Below are 17,082 nucleotides of genomic sequence, written 5' to 3'. Positions count from 1 at the left end.
TCCAGGGCCTCACCACCCTCATGGGGAAGAATTTCCTCCTAACATCTCATCTAACATCTAATCTGCACTGGGTTAGGAACTGGCTGGAGGCTGAGCCCAGAGAGTGGTGGTGAATGGTGCCACAGCCAGCTGGCAGCCAGGCACCAGTGGTGTGCCCCAGGGAGCAGTGCTGGCCCTATGCTCTTTAACATCTTCATTGATGATCTGGATGAGGGCATTGAGTCCATCAGCAGTGAATTTGCAGCTGACAGCAAGCTGGGGGCAGGAGTTGATCTGCTGGAGGGTAGAGAGGCTCTGCAGAGGGACCTGGACAGGCTGGACAGATGGGCAGAGGCCAAGGGCAGGAGATTGAACACATCCAAGTGCCAGGTGCTGCACATTGGCCACAGCAACCCCAGGCAGTGCAACAGGCGGGGGGCAGAGTGGCTGAGAGCAGCCAGGCAGAGAGGGACCTGGGGGTACTGGTCGATGGTAGGCTGAACATGAGCCTGCAGTGTGCCCAGGCAGCCAAGAGGGCCAATGGCATCCTGGCCTGCATCAGGAAGAGTGTGGCCAGCAGGAGCAGGGAGGTCATTCTGCCCCTGTACACTGCACTGGTTAGGCCACACCTCAAGTCCTGTGTCCAGTTCTGGGCCCCTCAGTTCAGGAAGGAGGTTGACTTGCTGGAGCATGTCCAGAGAAGGGCAACAAAGCTGGGGAGGGGCTTGGAACACAGCCCTGTGAGGAGAGGCTGAGGGAGCTGGGGTTGCTTAGCCTGGAGAGGAGGAGGCTCAGGGGTGACCTTGTTGCTCTCTACAACTACCTGAAGGGAGGTTGTAGACAGGCAGAGGTTGGTCTCTTCTCCCAGGCAGCCAGCACCAGAACAAGAGGACACAGTCTCAGGCTGTGCCAGGGGAGGTTTAGGCTGGGTGTTAGGAAGAAGTTCTATAGAGAGAGAGTGATTGCCCATTGGAATGTGCTGCCTGGGGAGGTGGTGGAGTCACCATCACTGGAGGTGTTCAGGAGGAGACTTGATGGGGTGCTTGGTGCCATGGGTTAGTTGTTTAGGTGGGTTGGATTGGTTGATGGGTTGGACGCGATGATCTTTGAGGTCTCTTCCAACCTGGTCTGGTCTATTCTATTCTATTCTATTCTATTCTATTCTATTCTATTCTATTCTATTCTATTCTATTCTATTCTCCTGGCTGGCACAGTTACACTCCCAGGTGAATCACAGAATCATAGCATCACCCTGGATGGGAGGGATCTCCACAGGTCATGCAGTCCAACCTCCCTGCAGTGAGAAGGGGCATCCTCAACTACACATGTCACCCAGAGTCCTGTTGAGCTTCACCTTGAGTATCTCCAGGCATGGGGCCTTAACCATCTCTCTGGGCAACCTGTTCCAGTGTTCCACCCCCTCCATGGTAAAGAACTTGTCCCTAGCATCCAATCCAAATCTGCTCTTTAATTTCAAACCATTGCCCCCTTGTCCTGTCCCTGCAGACCTTTACAAACAGTCCCTCTGCAGCCTTCATGCAAGCAGGCTGCTATTAGGTCCCCCTGGAGCCTTCTCTTCTCCAGGCTGAACACCCTGGGCAGACCAGTCCAATGTTTGAGAACCCTTTCAGTGAAGCAACACTTCCCTCTGGTGCAGCTTGTAACCCTTCCCTCTGGTGCAGCTTGTAACCCTTCCCTCTGGTGCAGCTTGTAACCCTTCCTTCTGGTGCTGTCACTTGGCACCAAGGAGAAGAGGCTGCCTCCCCCCCACTCCAACCTCCCTTCAGGGAGTTGTAGAGGGCAGAGGTCTCCCCTCAGCCTCCTCTTCTCCAGGCTGAACACCCCCAGCTCCCTCAGCTTGTCCTCCTAGCAGAGCTGCTCCAGCCCCCTGGTGGCCCTGCTCTGGCCCTGCTCCATGTGAAGCAGCTGGGAGCTGTGACCACAGCTCACCCAGGCACATCTCCTGAGCTGATCTCTTGCAGTGCTGCTTGCTAGCCTCCTTTCTTGGATGACTTGCTGCTGGCTGGCTGAATTTAGGCACTGCTCAGATCTGGAAGATTCACATCAACTGTGCACACAGGCCCAACTGTGAGGGAAGAATTTGTGGTAATTACAGGTTGGCAGAGGTTATGGTCAGAGACGAAGATAAGTGATGATGCAGTGTCCAATGCCAACAGTGTGCACTGCTCAGCTGCCACCTTGGGAGGCAGGGGCAGAGCAGCTCTGCTGTTCTGTCAGTACTTCATTGTGGTTACAGACAGATCAGAGCCCTGAGAAAATGAAGCTGCATGAAGAGCATTCACTTGGTTGTGGCTGCAGTAGCTTCAGGAGCTGTTCTCATTCTCAGCACTCCTTTACAAATTGATGGCTTGCCTTAATGCTTCTCCTCCAGTGCTTCTGGTTGGTCTCAGGTCCTGCTCCTCTTTAAAATGCACAAATGAAGCCTACCACTGACTGCTGCAGTTGTGCCTTGAGCTAGCAGCAAGGGATCGATGCTGCAGCCATGCCTTGAAACAGCAGTGAGTGATCCATGTCTGCCAGAGCTGCTGGAGTGCTGAAAGGGCACTCTGGGAGTCTGCACCTTCTCTCTGGTGCTTGCCTGTCTGTGGTGGGCTCCTGAAGGTCAGCAGAGCAGCTTGTTGTCATTGTCCTTGTGGGGAGAGACCTTTTAGGATGTTGGGTAGTGATAGGACTGGGGGGGATGGAGCAGAACTGGAAATGGGTAGGTTCAGATTGGATGTTAGGAAGAGGTTCTTCCCCAGGAGGGTGGTGAGAGCCTGGCACAGGTTGCCCAGGGAGGTGGTGGAAGCCTCCTGCCTGGAGGTGTTTGCAGCCAGGCTGGAGGTGGCTGTGAGCAACCTGCTGTGGTGTGAGGTGTCCCTGGCCATGGCAGGGGGTTGGAGCTGGCTGAGCCTTGAGGTCCCTTCCAGCCCTGACCATTCTGTGATTCTGTGTCTATGGAATGCTGAAGGATGATGCTGTGAAGAGCTTTGGAAGTGCCATCTGCAGTCTGCAAAGGGCAGGTGGGAACTGTGGTTGCAGAAGAGTCACTGTCTCACAACACACCCAGCTGGAAGAGACCTCAAAGATCATCCAGTCCAACCTTCACCTGGGTACTGAAGGATCAACATTAACCTGTGTCCCTAAGTGCCAGGTCAACAGGCTGCTCAAACACCCTCAGGGATGGTGGCTCCAGCACTGCCCTGGGCAGACCAGTCCAGTGTTTGAGAACCCTTTCAGTGAAGAAATGCTTCCCTCTGGTGCAGCTTGTAACCTTTCCCTCTGGTGCAGCTTGTAACCTTTCCCTCTGGTGCTGTCACTTGGCACCAAGGAGAAGAGGCTGCCCCCCGCCTCATTCCAGCCTCCCTTCAGGGAGTTGTAGAGGGCAGAGGTCTCCCCTCAGCCTCCTCTTCTCCAGGCTGAACACCCCCAGCTCCCTCAGACACTCCTTGCAGGCCAGGTGCTCCAGGCCCTTCCCCAGCCTCGTTGCCCTTCTCTGGACACCCTCCAGCACCTCAATGTCCTTCCTGTAGTGAGGGGCCCAGAGCTGAACACAGCCTTGAGGTCAAGATGTGATGAAGGAGACCACCTTCCCCTGGTGGGGTGTTTTGAGCCATGGCAAGCTTCCTTGTGATACAAATGTGACAGTTCTTGGTGGAGTTGAGACTGGAGAGGGCTTGTAGATGTTTCCCTATCACTGCATCCTCTCCTGCTTTGGTTTCCCTCTTTGCATCATTATTGTGTTTGGAGCTAACCTTTTGGAGAGGTGAATCCAATGCCTGTCCTGAAGTGCTCAGGCTCCAGCTGTGATTAACAGAGATCTAATCAATAAGAGCAATGAATCTGCTGCGGGGGGGTGGGGGGTTTGTCCTGCTGGGGCTGTACTCTGAACTGTAAATATTCTCCAACTGGGTTTGCTTTGCCTTTGAGCCAAAGCAGCACAGTGGAGACCTCTCAGGGTCATTTTACTCTCTGTGTGTGGGAGGGGGGTGTGGGGATTTTAACTTGGAAGATTTTCTGTTATCTTCTGCTTTTCCTCCTGCTGACTGTGCTGTCTCTGTTGCTGAAGGTCAGGTCTGTGGGAAGGGCTGTGTGCTCTGCAGAACCATGGCCTGATGGCATCCAGCCCCTCTGATGCTTCTCTGAAGCGTGGGGCTGGCTCCCTCCTTGGGCCAGGTGCCTCTGATGGGCACAGAGTAGGGAAGGCATTAGTGAGGGCCATGATACAGAATAGGGAGGCCTAGTTCCAGAGCTCCTGTTGCTCCACAGTCACACTGCTGGCTTGGAAAGAGGGCAGAGCTAGCTGGTTGGCTAGGGGTGGAATCACCCCTTCCCTTCAGGCAGATGGGAGGAAGTGACACTGGCATTGGTGTGCTTGAGGTGCTGTGGTAGGTTTTGGCTGCTAGGAGATAGAACCAGCCTGCAAGCCCCTAAGCAAGGACAAGAGTGCCTTGCAAGGTGGAGTGGCTGTCTGCATTCTGCCCTGGGTGCAGGCAGGAGGCACCCAGGGAGCGGTGTGTGCCAGCACCTCCCCAGCCCTCAGCCGTGCCCCGTGCCAGAGCCAGGAGGCCTTCTGCAGCCTCGATCTCTTTCCCTGCCTGCTGATGGGGAGCAGCACGTTGCAGTGGAGCCCTGTGCTCCTTGTGCATCTGTCAGTGCTCTTGTGCTTATGATGGGTTTGTGTGCAGTGTTCTCTGAGCTTGCCCCATGCCAAACTGCCTTGCCTGGGCCAGCAGCCGTGCAGCAGCCTGAGGATGTGCCCAGGGCTCAGCAGCTGTGAGGCTACCTGGGGGCAGCTGGGAGGAGCAGGGTCAGACCTGGAGGAGTCACAGAATGGTAGGGGTTGGAAGGGACCTCCAGGGATCATGCAGTCCAACCCCTCTGTCAAAGCAGGATCACCCAGGGCAGGCCACACAGGAGCATGGCCAGGTTGGCTTTGGAAGTCTCCTGAGAAGGAGACTCCACAACCTCTCTGGGCAGCCTGCTCCAGGCCTCTGGGACCCTCACAGTAAAGAAGTTTCTCCTCTTGCTGAGGTCAGCTTCCTGTGTCCTAGCTAATATCCATGATTCCTTGTCCTATTACTGGCTGCCACTGAAAAGAGCCTTGCCCCTTCCTCTTGCCCCTCACCCCTCACATATTTATAGGCATTGATCAGATTCCCTCTCAGCCTTCTCTTCTCCAGACTAGACAGCCCCAGGGCTCTGAGTCTTTCTTCACAGGGGAGATGTTCAAGTCCCCTAATCATCCCTGTGGCTCTCCAGCAGATCCCTGTCTCTCTTGAACTGGGGAGCCCAGAACTGGGTAGAGTACTGCAGGTGTGTTCTGCCCAGGGCAGAGCAGAGAGTGCAGTTTCAAACAATCAGGGGTACTTTGGCAGGCAAAACAAGCTCAGGGGGGATCCTCATGTCATGAGGAACAAGCTAGGGCTGAGTACTTCTGGCTTGCTGCTTTCCCTTCCCTTTCCTGAAGCTGGCCTCAGTTCTTCTGGTGTTTTCCTCAGCTTTTGAGGTGTGGGAAAGCAGAGAGCCCCAGGGAATCCCTGCAGCAATGCCTTCTCTGAACACAGTTGCTGGAGAGTCTGACAGCTCCCTTTCGTTCCCAGAGGGAAGAGGATGATGAATGCTGGCTCTTGTTCCCCCAGGCCTTGGGGCTGAGCTTGCCCTTGTGTGTCCCAAGCTGCCCAGGTGGGCTGGGGTGCAGTGCCCACGTTTGCAGAGGCTAATGCAGCTCCTGTGCCTGTGCCAGAGGGCACAAAGTGCTGCCTTGTGGCTGAGGCCTCCCTGCTGCCTTGCACCGCAGCAGGCTCTGACTGCTGGGGAGAAGCAGGGGATGGCCACAGGCTGCTCCCTGCCAGCAGGCTCCAGATGCTGCAGCACTCAGGACCCCCTCAGAGCAGCCTGGAAAGAGGCAGGAAGGATGAAAGGACCAGGGAAGAAATGTGGAGCTCATGGGCAGTTAAATTCAGCAAGACAAAAAATGGTTTGCTTTGTGTCTGAGTCACAGCTCTGCTGCTGCAGCCAAGAAAGGCTGGCTGGGGATTCCTCCCATGCCAGAGGAGGGAGTGAGTGGTGGCAGTCCTGGCACTGAACTGTACCCATGCCTGGGAAGCTACTCCCAGCCCTTGGCTTCAGCAAGGAGCACAAGCAACCCAGCAGACTGAGAGCAAGCAGACAGAGAAAGCTGCACCTCTGAGGGACAAAGAGCAGCTGCAACAGCTGTGCAGCACAGCTGGTGCAGGGCAGCCTCTTCCCCAGCAGACCTGTCTGTGAGCTCCAGCAGAGCTCAGGAGAGCAGCAGACCTGTCTGTGAGCTCCAGCAGAGCTCAGGGGAAGCAGATGGAGAATGAAGTGAGTTCAACATTTGTGTCTGGAAGGCCAAGCAGCAGAAGGTACTGGCAGAGCCTCTGCAGGTTTTCTGTGTGCCAACACTTGCTGCTTGTGGTGAGAAACAGGCTTAAAGCTGGCAGAAGTGGCAGTGGTGTGAGGCAGACTGGCAGTGATGGCACAAAGCACACATCTGGGCACCCTGCCTGCTGTGGGTGCTGCATTGCTTGGGCTTTTTTCTAGGCCTAGATTTGCAGAGGTACTAAATTGCCATTGCAGGCTGGCCTGTTACAGGCCAATGATCATCGTTCCCTCTGGGCTAGGGATGACTCTCAGGCTCCCTGAGCAGCAGTTTTCTCTAGCTCTGGATAGGACAAGAGGGAATGGCCTCAAGTTGCTCCAGGGGAGGCTCAGGTTGGACATGGGGAGCAATTTCTTCCCTGAGAGGGTTGTGCAGGCCTGTCTCAGGCTGCCCAGGCCAGTGGTGGAGTCCCCATCCCTGGAGGGTTTTCCCAGCTGTGTAGATGTGGTGCTGAGGGTTCAGTAGTGAGCTGGCAGTGCTGGGTTAGCACTTGGACTTGATGATCCTTTTCCCACCTAAAGGATTCCATGAGTCTATGATTCAGGTTAGCCACAGCATTCCCACTTAGGGCACAAAGGCTTTTGGCAGTCCCTGGCTGTACAAGATTGTCACAGCACCACAGAACATTAGGGGTTGGAAGGGACCTTGAGAGATCTCCCAATCCAACCCCCCTGCCAGGGCAGGATCAGCTGGAGCAGGTCACACAGGAATGGCTCCAGGCAGCTTTGGAATGTCTCCAGGGCAGGAGACTCCACAAACAGTTCCATTTCCATGATGGATGGAAGGCTGGAACACCACTCTTGCCCAGCTCCTTGTCCCACTGAGCCAGAGACAGGACAAGGGGGGATGGCTCTGAGAGTAGCCTCACACTGGATCTTAGGAAGAAGTTCTCCAGTGCAAGGGTGGTGAAACTCTGGAACAAGTTGCCCAGGGAGGCTGTGGCTGCCTCCTCCCTGGGGCTGTTCAAGGCCAGGCTGGATGAGGCCTTGAGCAGCTGAGTCTAGTTGAAAGGTGCCCTGCCCATGGCAGGGAGGTTGGAGCAGGTGATCCCTGAGGTCCCTTCCAACCTGAGCCATTCTGTGATTGAGAGCTGCTGGCTCAGGGGTGGCCTTCTAGGTATTTGCCCAGGAGTGCAGAGGCAAAGCTACCTGTGCAGAGTCAGGGGGCTGGGTAAGGCTCCATGCACAGGGAGCTGCAAGGGCAGCAGCTGGCTGGTTCTGGCCCTCAGGAACCCACCAGTGAGCAGTGGAGGCTGGGCTGGGGCAGCTCTTGCTTGCCTCCTGGGATTTTTGCAGGGTTCTTTTGTGCTGTGAAAGGTGCAGACCTCCCTCGTGTGATGGCAGGCAGGCTGCTCAGCTGCTGCTGCGTGCCAGCAGGCTGGAAAGGGCAGTTAAATCCATGAGGCATCCTTCCATCCAGGCCTGCAGCTGGGAGGGATGTTCTCAGCAGTGGAATCACCAGAGGGGAGGCTCCTCTCTCTTCCAGGCTGGTTTGGGATGGTAGCAAAGCCCTCTGCCTTTGGCAGCTCCTGCCAGCCTTCCTCTCCTGGAGCTTTGCTGTTCAACCTGCCCCATGAACCAGGGCTTTTCTGAGCAAGAGCTGTCTGAAGGGGATCCCAGCTAACCTGCTGCAGGATTAACTTCCATTCAGGCCCCAGAAGTGCTGATCCCTGAGAAGCCAGGGTGTGGGTCTGCCTGCACAAAGATGTTCCTTTGTGGTTTGATAGCAGAGGAGGAACTGAGAATTAGAGGATTTGTGGCAAAAGGAGAACTATGTGGGCTGATGAACTTTGGTTTGGGGCTTCTATTGAGATCTGGCCTGTCCCCCTGATGATTAATACAGCAGAGCAAGCTTCCTTCTCAGGGGCTGAGCTCACGCTCCTTGTGTTGCTCCCAGCAAACAGTGCTGGTTGCTAGGAAATCCCCAAACAGCCTTTGTCAGGGCATCGGAGTGTTCGGAGCTGGGAGCTCGGGGAAGGCTTTGCCTGCTGCCACATGAAAAGACTTTTTGTGCACAGATTCAGACAGGATGATGCCCTCTGAATGCTCCTCCAAGCCTCCAGAGACTAGGCCATGCCAAGAACCCCCAGAGCCTCGTCCCTCACTCTGCCCACTGCTTGCAGCAGCGCTCTGGGGACGCTGGGCAGGTCTCAGCTGCTGTGACACAAAGGTGCTGTACCTGCTTGTGCAACCTGAGCCTTGGAAACTCTTCCTGTCTGCATCCTTCAGACCCTCACTGCCCTCAGAAACGTGGCCTGTCCTGTATTGCAGAGGGGTGGTGGGCAGATGGGGGCCATTAACCCTGTGCACTGGAAGGAGACTTCTTGGAGGCAGCAAGCTGCTGCCTCTGGCCAAGGGTCCTGCTGCTGGTGGTGCTGTATCTGCATCACCGAGTCCTGGCAGGGCTCTGCTCTCCTGCAGCAGTTTCCCAGCTGACAGCAAATGCCTCCTGCTTCTGAGGACCTGTTTGGGTTGCTTCAGCTCTGCCCCATCACCCTGCCCTCTCCCTGGCTTCCCTGGGGAGCCTGCACTTCAACCTGACCACTTTCCCCTTCAGTGGTTACCGATTTTAGCAGACCCTTGTGTAGAAACCAGCAAAGTGGCCTTGGGCCTCACACTGTTGGGCCATGGGCATCAGGGCCTGCCTCTGGTTGGCTCTTTTCCCATGTCAGAAGGAAGTCTACCCCATTTTATGGGCAGCTACTAAACTTGTTGAAAGAAGGCAGAACAGCTCCCAGGGGGCTGTGCAGGTACAGTTGTGTGGCTGAAGGGCTCTGTGCTGAGGGCACTCTGCAGGTGCTGAGCTGTGGCAGGGCAGCAGGGCTGGTGCTGTGAGGACCCTGCCTGTGCTGGCCAGTGTGGCATAAAGACATGGACTGCTTGCAGCCTAAGCATCCACAAAGGCTTTGGGTGTGATGCCCACGTGTGTGCCAGGCCAGGAGAAGAGAGAAGGCTGCTGTGTGGGGTGGGAAGCATTGCTCCCTGTGCCTTCTGCCTAGTGACAAAGCCTAACCTCTGTGCATTGTTTCCCCCTTGTCTGTTCCCTGCTGGGTGTTTGCTGCCTGCTGTCTCACCCTGCAGACTCAGCTCATTCAGATGGTGATCTGGATGCTCCAGCACCGGCTGCTCATCCAGCTGCACACCTACGTCTGCCTGATGGTGCCGCCCAATGAGGAGGAGTTCCGAGCCCAGGACGAGGACATGCCCTTCACTGCCAGGGTTGGAGGCCGGAGTCTCAGCACCCCCAACGCTCTCAGCTTTGGCTCTCCAAGTAGGAGCACACTTTTCTCTGCTGATCAGCCCACAGCCTGCTCCCAGAGCCTCCCTCTGCCATGCCCAGGGCAGTCAGACCTGGGCAACAGGAGGACTGGGGGCTGTGCTGGAGCCATGCTAATGGGGCCCAGTCCAGCTTACCTTTCATGCTGGGGACTGGTGAAAGTCTTAAAGGCTATTGGACCTTAAAGTCTTGGGTTTGGAAGGAAGTAGAGCTCTGGAATTTGCCAGCTCTCGTTTGGCTCTGACTAGAGGTGCTTCTCTATTTTCAAAGTAACGTGAGTTCTTCTGGCTGGTGCTGCACTGCTCTGCAGCTTTGGTTTTCAGGAGAGCAGGAAAAATGGAGAGAAATTGTTTCCAATTGGCTTCCCTGGGCTGCAGAGCCACCTCAGCAGGCACAGCAGCAGCTGGCACTCTCACAGAGGGCTGGCTTCTGTTTATGTCTCCTCATTTCTGTAATCTCCTCGGTGCCGTTCTTCATTCCAGGGAAGCATTTTCTCAAGAGCAATCCTGCAACCCCCAACCTTTGCTGCCTGGGCTGCTCCAAGCAGCATTCTCAGAATGCCACCGAGGGGGCCTGGCAGGAGAGGTTCTCTGTACAACTTCCAGCTTTACAGAAGTCAGGAATGAGGGCAGAAACCTTGGAATGTGAGCCAGAGGAGTCTGCAATCTGCTTATTCTGGCTGGCTCACAAGAGGATATTGCTTCTTGGCCTTCCTTACTGCTTGCCTCCCACCTTCTCTGCTCTTGGGCTTTTCATGTTGCCACTTCATGGTATCCCAGCAGAGCTGGCTGGGAATTTTCTCTTCAGATGTTATTTATGAACTGGTTATGGGCTCCAGAAGTACAAATTTCCACAGAAACTGATGGCTTGCTTGAAGCTTTGGGCTTCCCCAGTGAGAAGATGGCTGGGTTGGCATTGCAGATCCACCCAGCATTTCAAGAGCCCTTTGCTCTGCTCTGCAGATCTGAAGGGGTTGTTTGGGCAGCCTGCAGAGGAGCAGCCCTGAGCTGATCCCCTTGCAGCCTGCTCCCCAGGACTCTGCTCATTCTGCCTCTCTTTCTCTCTTCCCCTGCTAGCCAGCAGTGATGACATGACTCTGACAAGCCCCAGCATGGATAACTCCAGTGCTGAGTTGATACCTGGTGGGGACTCCCCCCTCAATAAAAGGATGACAGAGAATCTCCTGGCCAGCTTGTTGGAGCACGAGAGGGAAGCTATCCTCAACGTCCCTGCTGCCCAGAACCCGGAAGACCTTCGCATGTTTGCCAGGTAGGAGATGTGGAGTGCAGGATGCAGTCTCTTGCTCTCAGCCTTGCTGGGTCATTGAAGGGACTCTGAACAAGGCCTGGTAGCCTAGGAGGTTGAGGGATAAATCACAGAATCATGGAATGGTCCAGGCCAGCAGGGGCCTCCAAAGCTCATCCAGTCTGACCTCCCCGCAGTCAGCAGGGACATCCCCAACTTGTTCAGGCTGCCCAGAGCCTCACTGAGCCTCACCTTGAATAGCTCCAGGGATGGGGCCTCAACCACCTCCCTGGGCAACCTGTTCCAGTGTTTCATCACCCTCATAGTGAAGAACTTCTTCCTGATACCCAATCTAAATCTGCCCTTCTCTAGTTTGAAGCCATTACCTCTTGTCCTGTCCCTGCAGGCCTTTGCAAACAGTCTCTCTCCATCCTTCCTGCAGCCCTTTCAGGTGCTGGCAGGCTGCTATCAGGTCTCTCTGGAGCCTTCTCTCCTCCATGCTGAACACCCCCAGCTCCCTCAGCCTGTAGATCCCAGCAGATCTGCTCCAACCCCCTGATCATTTTCATGGCCTCCTCTGGATCCTCTCCATCAGGTCCAGGTCCTTCCTGTGCTGAGGGCTCCAGAGCTGCACATGGTTTGGGGTTTGTTCTTGAAGGGACTCTGAGCAAACCCTGTTAGCCTGGGGGGATAAATGCTTTTGGGGTTGTTCCCTCTTCACCTGTGCACATGAGTTACTGACCAACATTTCTCTGGGTGTCACAAGTGCTGGGTGTATGGAGGAGCATCAGGGCTGGACACCAGGAACTTCACTCTTTACCTGCCAGTCTTCCTGTGCCCACACACAAAGCAGAAAGCTACATGGCCTGGAAAAACCTTCTAAGCCTGTTGTGCATCACTGAGACTTCCAGCCAGCTGTCACACACAGGATCCCAGGCTCACAGGATGTTAGGGGTTGGAAGGGATCTCTGGAGGTCTTCCAGCCCAACCTCCCTGCCAGAGCAGGACCACAGAATCCAGCACTGGTCACACAGGAACACATCCAGACAGGGCTGGAAAGGCTCCAGAGAAGGAGACTCCACAACCTCTCTGGGCAGCCTGCTCCAGGGCTCTGTGACTCTTACAGTAAAGAAGTTCTTCTTATGTTGAGGTGGAACCTCCTGGGCTGCAGTTTGCACCCATTGCCCCTTGGCCTATCCCAGGGCACAAGTGAGCTGTCCCTGTCCCTTCCTTCCTGACACCCTTTAAGGTTTGTAAACTCCATGCAAACACAAAGCAAAGAGCATCAGACACAAAGGCAGCCTCAGTGCTTTAGCAGAGCAGACACTGCCAGGTCTGTTTGCAGACATGAGCTGCTCCTTACATTAGGCTGAAGTGGTTAGGATGTGTGATTAGTAGCACACAGATGTGCTGCTGCAAATACAAACACAGCACAAACAAGCAAGATGTGGCTCTGCACACAGGCCAGGAAGTCAGATGACTTGCTAACCAGCCAGCTGGGAAGGAGGTGTGGGGCAAAAGACTTTTTTCTTCCTAAGCACTTCAAACCACAGCAGCCTGACTGGAGTGCAGCTTTCACTGGGGTTTGTGCTGCTGGTGGAGCAGCAAACCAGGGGTGAGTGTCTGGGTTAGCCTATTGCTCTTGGAAACAGCTGGGGCAAAGCTGCTGCAGTGAACCCTAGAAACACAGAATTCTGTGGAGAAGACTTCCAAGAGCATCCAGCCCAACCATCAACCCAACCCCACCACAGCCACCAAACCATGGCCCCAGCTGCCATGGCCACACCTGTCTGGAACCCCTCCACCACCTCCCTGGGCAGCCTCTGCCAGGCCCTGACCACTCCTGCAGAAAAATGTAATTCCCAGTGTCCAACCTAAGCCTCCCCTTTCAGGTCCTTTCCTTTCCTTCTGTCACCTGAGACTAGGAAGAAGAGACCAACCCCCACCTGGCTGCAGCCTCCTGTCACAGAGCTGTAGAGAGCACTGAGGTCTTCCCTTAGCCTCCTCTTCTTCAGACTAAAGACCCCCAGCTCCCTCAGCTGCTCCTCCCCAGCCCTCTTCCCCAGACCCTTCAGCTCAGCTCTTTGCTTCCTCCTGAGGAGCAGCAGCCCAGTGAGGGCTGTGCTCTGCAAACAGCTCTGCTGCAGCAGCTGCCTCCCAGAGCAAACTCCTGCCAGAAATGCACAGGTAGTGCCCTGGGCAGACTGCAGCTGCCCTTCCCCAGGCACTTGTGTGCACAGCAAGGACTGAGCTGTTTCAGCAGAGCAGTGAAGTCCAGCCCCATCCATTTTCTGTCTCTGAAGGCCTGGTGCTCATTAAGCAGATGGCAGAAGGAGCTTGTGCCTGTCCATGGCCATGCACAGCCGATATGTGCAAGACAGAAGCCTTCAGAGGAAATGAGGAACACTGAAGCTTGGCTCCAGCCTTGGCTGCATTAACCCTAACAGAGAATGGAATTGAAATCCAAGGGCTTAGGTCTTTGGTCTTCAGAAGTAAACTTAAGCAGGGGATGAGTTCTTTTTGAGCTAGGTCTTGGGTAGTGTGCACAGAGCATTCCTGGCTGCATGGTGAGCAGTGCCTCTGAGGCTGCCCTTGTGGCTGCTCTCCCAAGCCATGGCTGTGGAGCCACTCTGGGGAATTTGCTGTTCTTGCCTCCACTGAGGAATGCTCCTAAGCTGTGTGCAGGTCTGCTGCAGTGCCAAGCAGTGCTGGGAGCAGGGCTGTCTCCCTGGCCAGGGAGAAGCCTGAGTTCTTGGAATGCCCAGGCTGAGCTGTAGTGAAGGACACTGCACTGCTGCTCCTGCAGCTCAGAGGGGAGAGCAGCGGTGAGCAGTGGAAAGCAATCACCCTCCATCACTGCACCTGGAAGTGCACATCTGTCCACAGCCACATCTGTGCAGCTTCACAGGCACTCACAACTTCTGCCCCAAGAAGTGCCATCCTCTGTCCTGGCTGGGTCCAGCAATGTTCATTGTCCAAACAGGTGGTGAGAGACTGGCACAGGTTGCCCAGGGAGGAGGTGGAAGCCTCATCCCTGGAAGTTAAGGCCAGGCTGGATGTGGCTCTGAGCAAGCTGATCTAGTGGAAAGTGTCCCTGTCCATGGCAACTGGCTGATCCTTGAGATCCCTTCCAGCCCTGACAGTTGTGTGATTCTGTGATGAGGGCAGTGCCCACCCTCCCTGGAGCTGTGGGACACAAGCCTCCAGCCTTTGGGGGGAACCTCCTCCGTGGCAGGGTGGTGCTGCTCAGGATGGATTACCCAGGTATGTAGGGGGGGGGCTCCACCCTTGGAGGGTTTCAGAGCTTGGCTAGGAGCAGCTACAACATTGGCAGCAGTCCTGCTGGAGTATGGTGCTGGACTAGGCTTTGGAGGTGTCTTCCAGCCAGCATTTTTGTGATCTGCTTTAATATCCGCTCGAGGTTTTACTGGAGTGGAAAGATTTCATCTTGACTGGCAACACATCCAGGCTCCTTCTGAACACAGGATGGGTTTCTTTATGGGAAAACTCCTGCCTGCTCGGGGTGACTGTTGCAAGCCAGCTCAGGATGGCTTGCACAGGAGACAGCAGCACCAGGAGGTGGGAGCATGGGCAGCCACAGCGAGGGAAGGCAGTGGGAGCTTGGAAAGCTTACCTCAAGGTCACTTTTTGAGCAGTGATACAGGTTGTAGGATAAAATACACAAACCTTCCTGGCATGCCTCAGGGAAGGGCCTGCTTTGGTCTTAGACACACATACACCCATGCTGTGTACACACACCCATGCTGTCCCTGCTAATGGCCCCTGCTCAGTGCGCTCTGGTTGCCATCAGCCCAGAGGAGGAAGCCAATTAGCCTGATTTAAATCCCCAGTGGGGAGCTGCTGCAAAAGGCAAATGTTCCTCACATCCAATCTCAGTCTGCTCTGCTCTAGTTTGCAGCCATTGCCCCTCGTCCTATCCCTGCAGGCCTTTGCAAACAGTATCTCTCCATCCTTCTTGTAGGCCCCTTTCAGGCACTGGAAGGTTGCTATTAGGTCTCCCTGGAGCCTTCTCTTCTCCAGGCTGAACACCCCCAGCTCCCTCAGCCTGTCCTTGTAGCAGAGGTTCTCCAGCCCTCTGATTATCTTCATGGCCTTCCTCTGGACCCTCTCCAGCAGGTCCATGTCCTTCCTGTGTTGAGGCCACCATAGCTGTGAGGTCTCCCCAGAGCAGAGCAGAGCAGAGGTGCAGGGTCCCCTGCTGCCGCATTGCTTTGGATGCAGCCCAGGCTGCCATTAGCCTGCAGGCGCTCACGTGTTTGCTCATGCTTAGCTTCTTCTCCATCAGCACCCCCAAAGCCCTCCTCTGCAGGGCCTCCTCCCGCAGCGGGAGGCAGGCAGGGGGAAGGTAGGAACTCACTGAGCCACCCGTGCTGCCCACAGGCTGCTGCACTACTTCCGCGGGCGGCACCACCTGGAGGAGATCATGTACAACGAGAACATGCGGCGCTCCCAGCTCCTCATGCTCTTCGACAAGTTCCGCAGCGTGCTGGTGGTCACCAGCCACGAGGACCCCGTCATCTCCGTCTTCCAGTCCCTGCTCAAGTGACCCGAGGGCAAAGAGGGGACGCCTGCAGACTGGAGGTGATGGGACAGTCGCCCCGCGCCGCCGAGCAGCTCCTGCCCCTGCGCAGCTCCTGCCCCTGCGCAGCTCCCTCCCCATCTGCTGCGTCTGGATGAGAGCTCCGGGGCCTGCTACAGGACACCAAGAGCTTGGTCCTCGGCCCAGGCAGCAGCTGCTGCTGCTGCTGCTGCTGAGCCCAGGCAGCAGCAGCTGCTGCTGCTGCTGTTTGGCCCGGGCAGCTGCTGCTGCTGCTGCTGCTCCTCGGCCTGGGTGGCTGCTGCACTGCTGTTGTTTGGCCTGGGCAGCCACTGCTGCTGCTGCTCCTCGGCCTGGGCGGCCACTGCTGCTGCTGCTCCTCAGCCTGGGCGGCCACTGCTGCTGCTGCTCCTTGGCCTGGGTGGCTGCTGCACTGCTGCTGCTCCTCGGCCTGGGCAGCTGCTGCACTGCTGCTGCTCCTCGGCCTGGGCAGCTGCTGCACTGCTGCTGTTTCGCCCAGGCAGCCGCTGCTGCTGCTGCTGCTGCTTGGCCTGGGTGGCTGCTGCACTGCTGCTGCTCCTCGGCCTGGGCAGCTGCTGCACTGCTGCTGTTTTGCCCAGGCAGCCGCTGCTGCTGCTGCTGCTTGGCCTGGGCAGCTGCTGCACTGCTGCTGCTCCTCGGCCTGGGCAGCTGCTGCACTGCTGCTGTTTCGCCCAGGCAGCTGCTGCTGCTGCTGCTCCTCGGCCTGGGTGGCTGCTGCTGCTCCTCGGCCTGGGCGGCTGCCGCTGCCGCTGCCATGGTTGCAGCATGGGAGCTGCTGGTTCAGAGCCCTGCCCTGCCCTGCCCTGCCCCCTCCCAGCGCAGTTTTCCTGACCATGCTTCACCTGTGGTGCATCGCAGCCCTTCCTCTGCTCCCCAGCACCATGGCTGCTGGGTCAGTGCCTGTGAGCAGCCTGCCCCCGCGGCACAGCACGCATGGCCTCTGCCTGGGGCAGGGTGGAGCTGGGCCAGCTTTTAAGGAAGTGTCCCTGGGTGCCAGGGAATTCTGCCTGGCCATTGTTGTGTGGCAGCAGTGAGGACACAGATAGGAAGCAGCATAAGTAAAGAGTTTCATGAATGAGAATGAGCTGCTCCATGAGTTCCCGCTTGTTATTTCCTCTCCCCAGTACCCCTGTTACCAAGTGTCACCAAGCAGCCTTTGTGCTTGGGGGTGTTCAGGGCTGCCAGGCTTTGACTGGGTATGGGGGGCTGGCTTGGTGGGCAGGACTGAAGTGAGCTGACCCAGCCACAGGTGCTTGGATGTTGTTCCACACAGCCACAGGCTGGTGCCAAGGGCACTCAGGCCTGTCCCCCAGGGCTTGTTTGGTTCATCTGTTCCCCTCCCTGCCAGCATGGCTGTGGCTCCAGGGGGCCAGACTGGGAACCTGGCCTCAGCTAAAGCTGTCCAGCTGGAAAACACCACCCAAGTCTGTATGTGGCTGTGTTCCCTCATCTGGTGCAGCACTGCTCCTCCAGCCATGCCAAAGCTAGAAGAGGGGGTGACAGTCTTTCTGGGGCCAGCAGGAGCTTGGCAGCTCAGCCCTGGCCTGAGGCCCCCACTCCCCGCAGCTGCTCAGCA

General features: G+C 56.4%; 1 protein-coding gene across 7 annotated transcripts in view; it reads left to right on the top strand.

Annotated features, from left to right (window-relative positions):
* Positions 1-17,082, top strand: part of NPRL3 (NPR3 like, GATOR1 complex subunit) — an 86,907-nt gene that overhangs the window by 45,265 nt on the left and 24,560 nt on the right. For 6 of the 7 annotated variants that reach the window (XM_068147228.1, XM_068147227.1, XM_068147230.1 and 3 more), the window contains 3 exons: positions 9,466-9,655; positions 10,738-10,930; positions 15,308-15,673. In XM_068147228.1, coding sequence (XP_068003329.1) covers positions 9,466-9,655; positions 10,738-10,930; positions 15,308-15,473 — 549 coding nt within the window. In that variant the 3' untranslated portion in view covers positions 15,474-15,673. Of the gene's footprint in view, positions 1-9,465; positions 9,656-10,737; positions 10,931-15,307; positions 15,674-17,082 lie in introns of those variants that run through there. The other variant, XM_068147229.1, reaches the window with a different exon arrangement.

This window comes from Melanerpes formicivorus, unplaced genomic scaffold (assembly GCF_026170545.1).
Source record: "Melanerpes formicivorus ecotype bairdi unplaced genomic scaffold, bMelFor1.0.p_v2 SCAF_14, whole genome shotgun sequence".
In the NCBI taxonomy this organism is placed as follows: Eukaryota; Metazoa; Chordata; class Aves; order Piciformes; family Picidae; genus Melanerpes; species Melanerpes formicivorus.
Note: the sequence above shows the minus strand (reverse complement) of the source record. Positions and strands in the feature narration are given on the sequence as shown.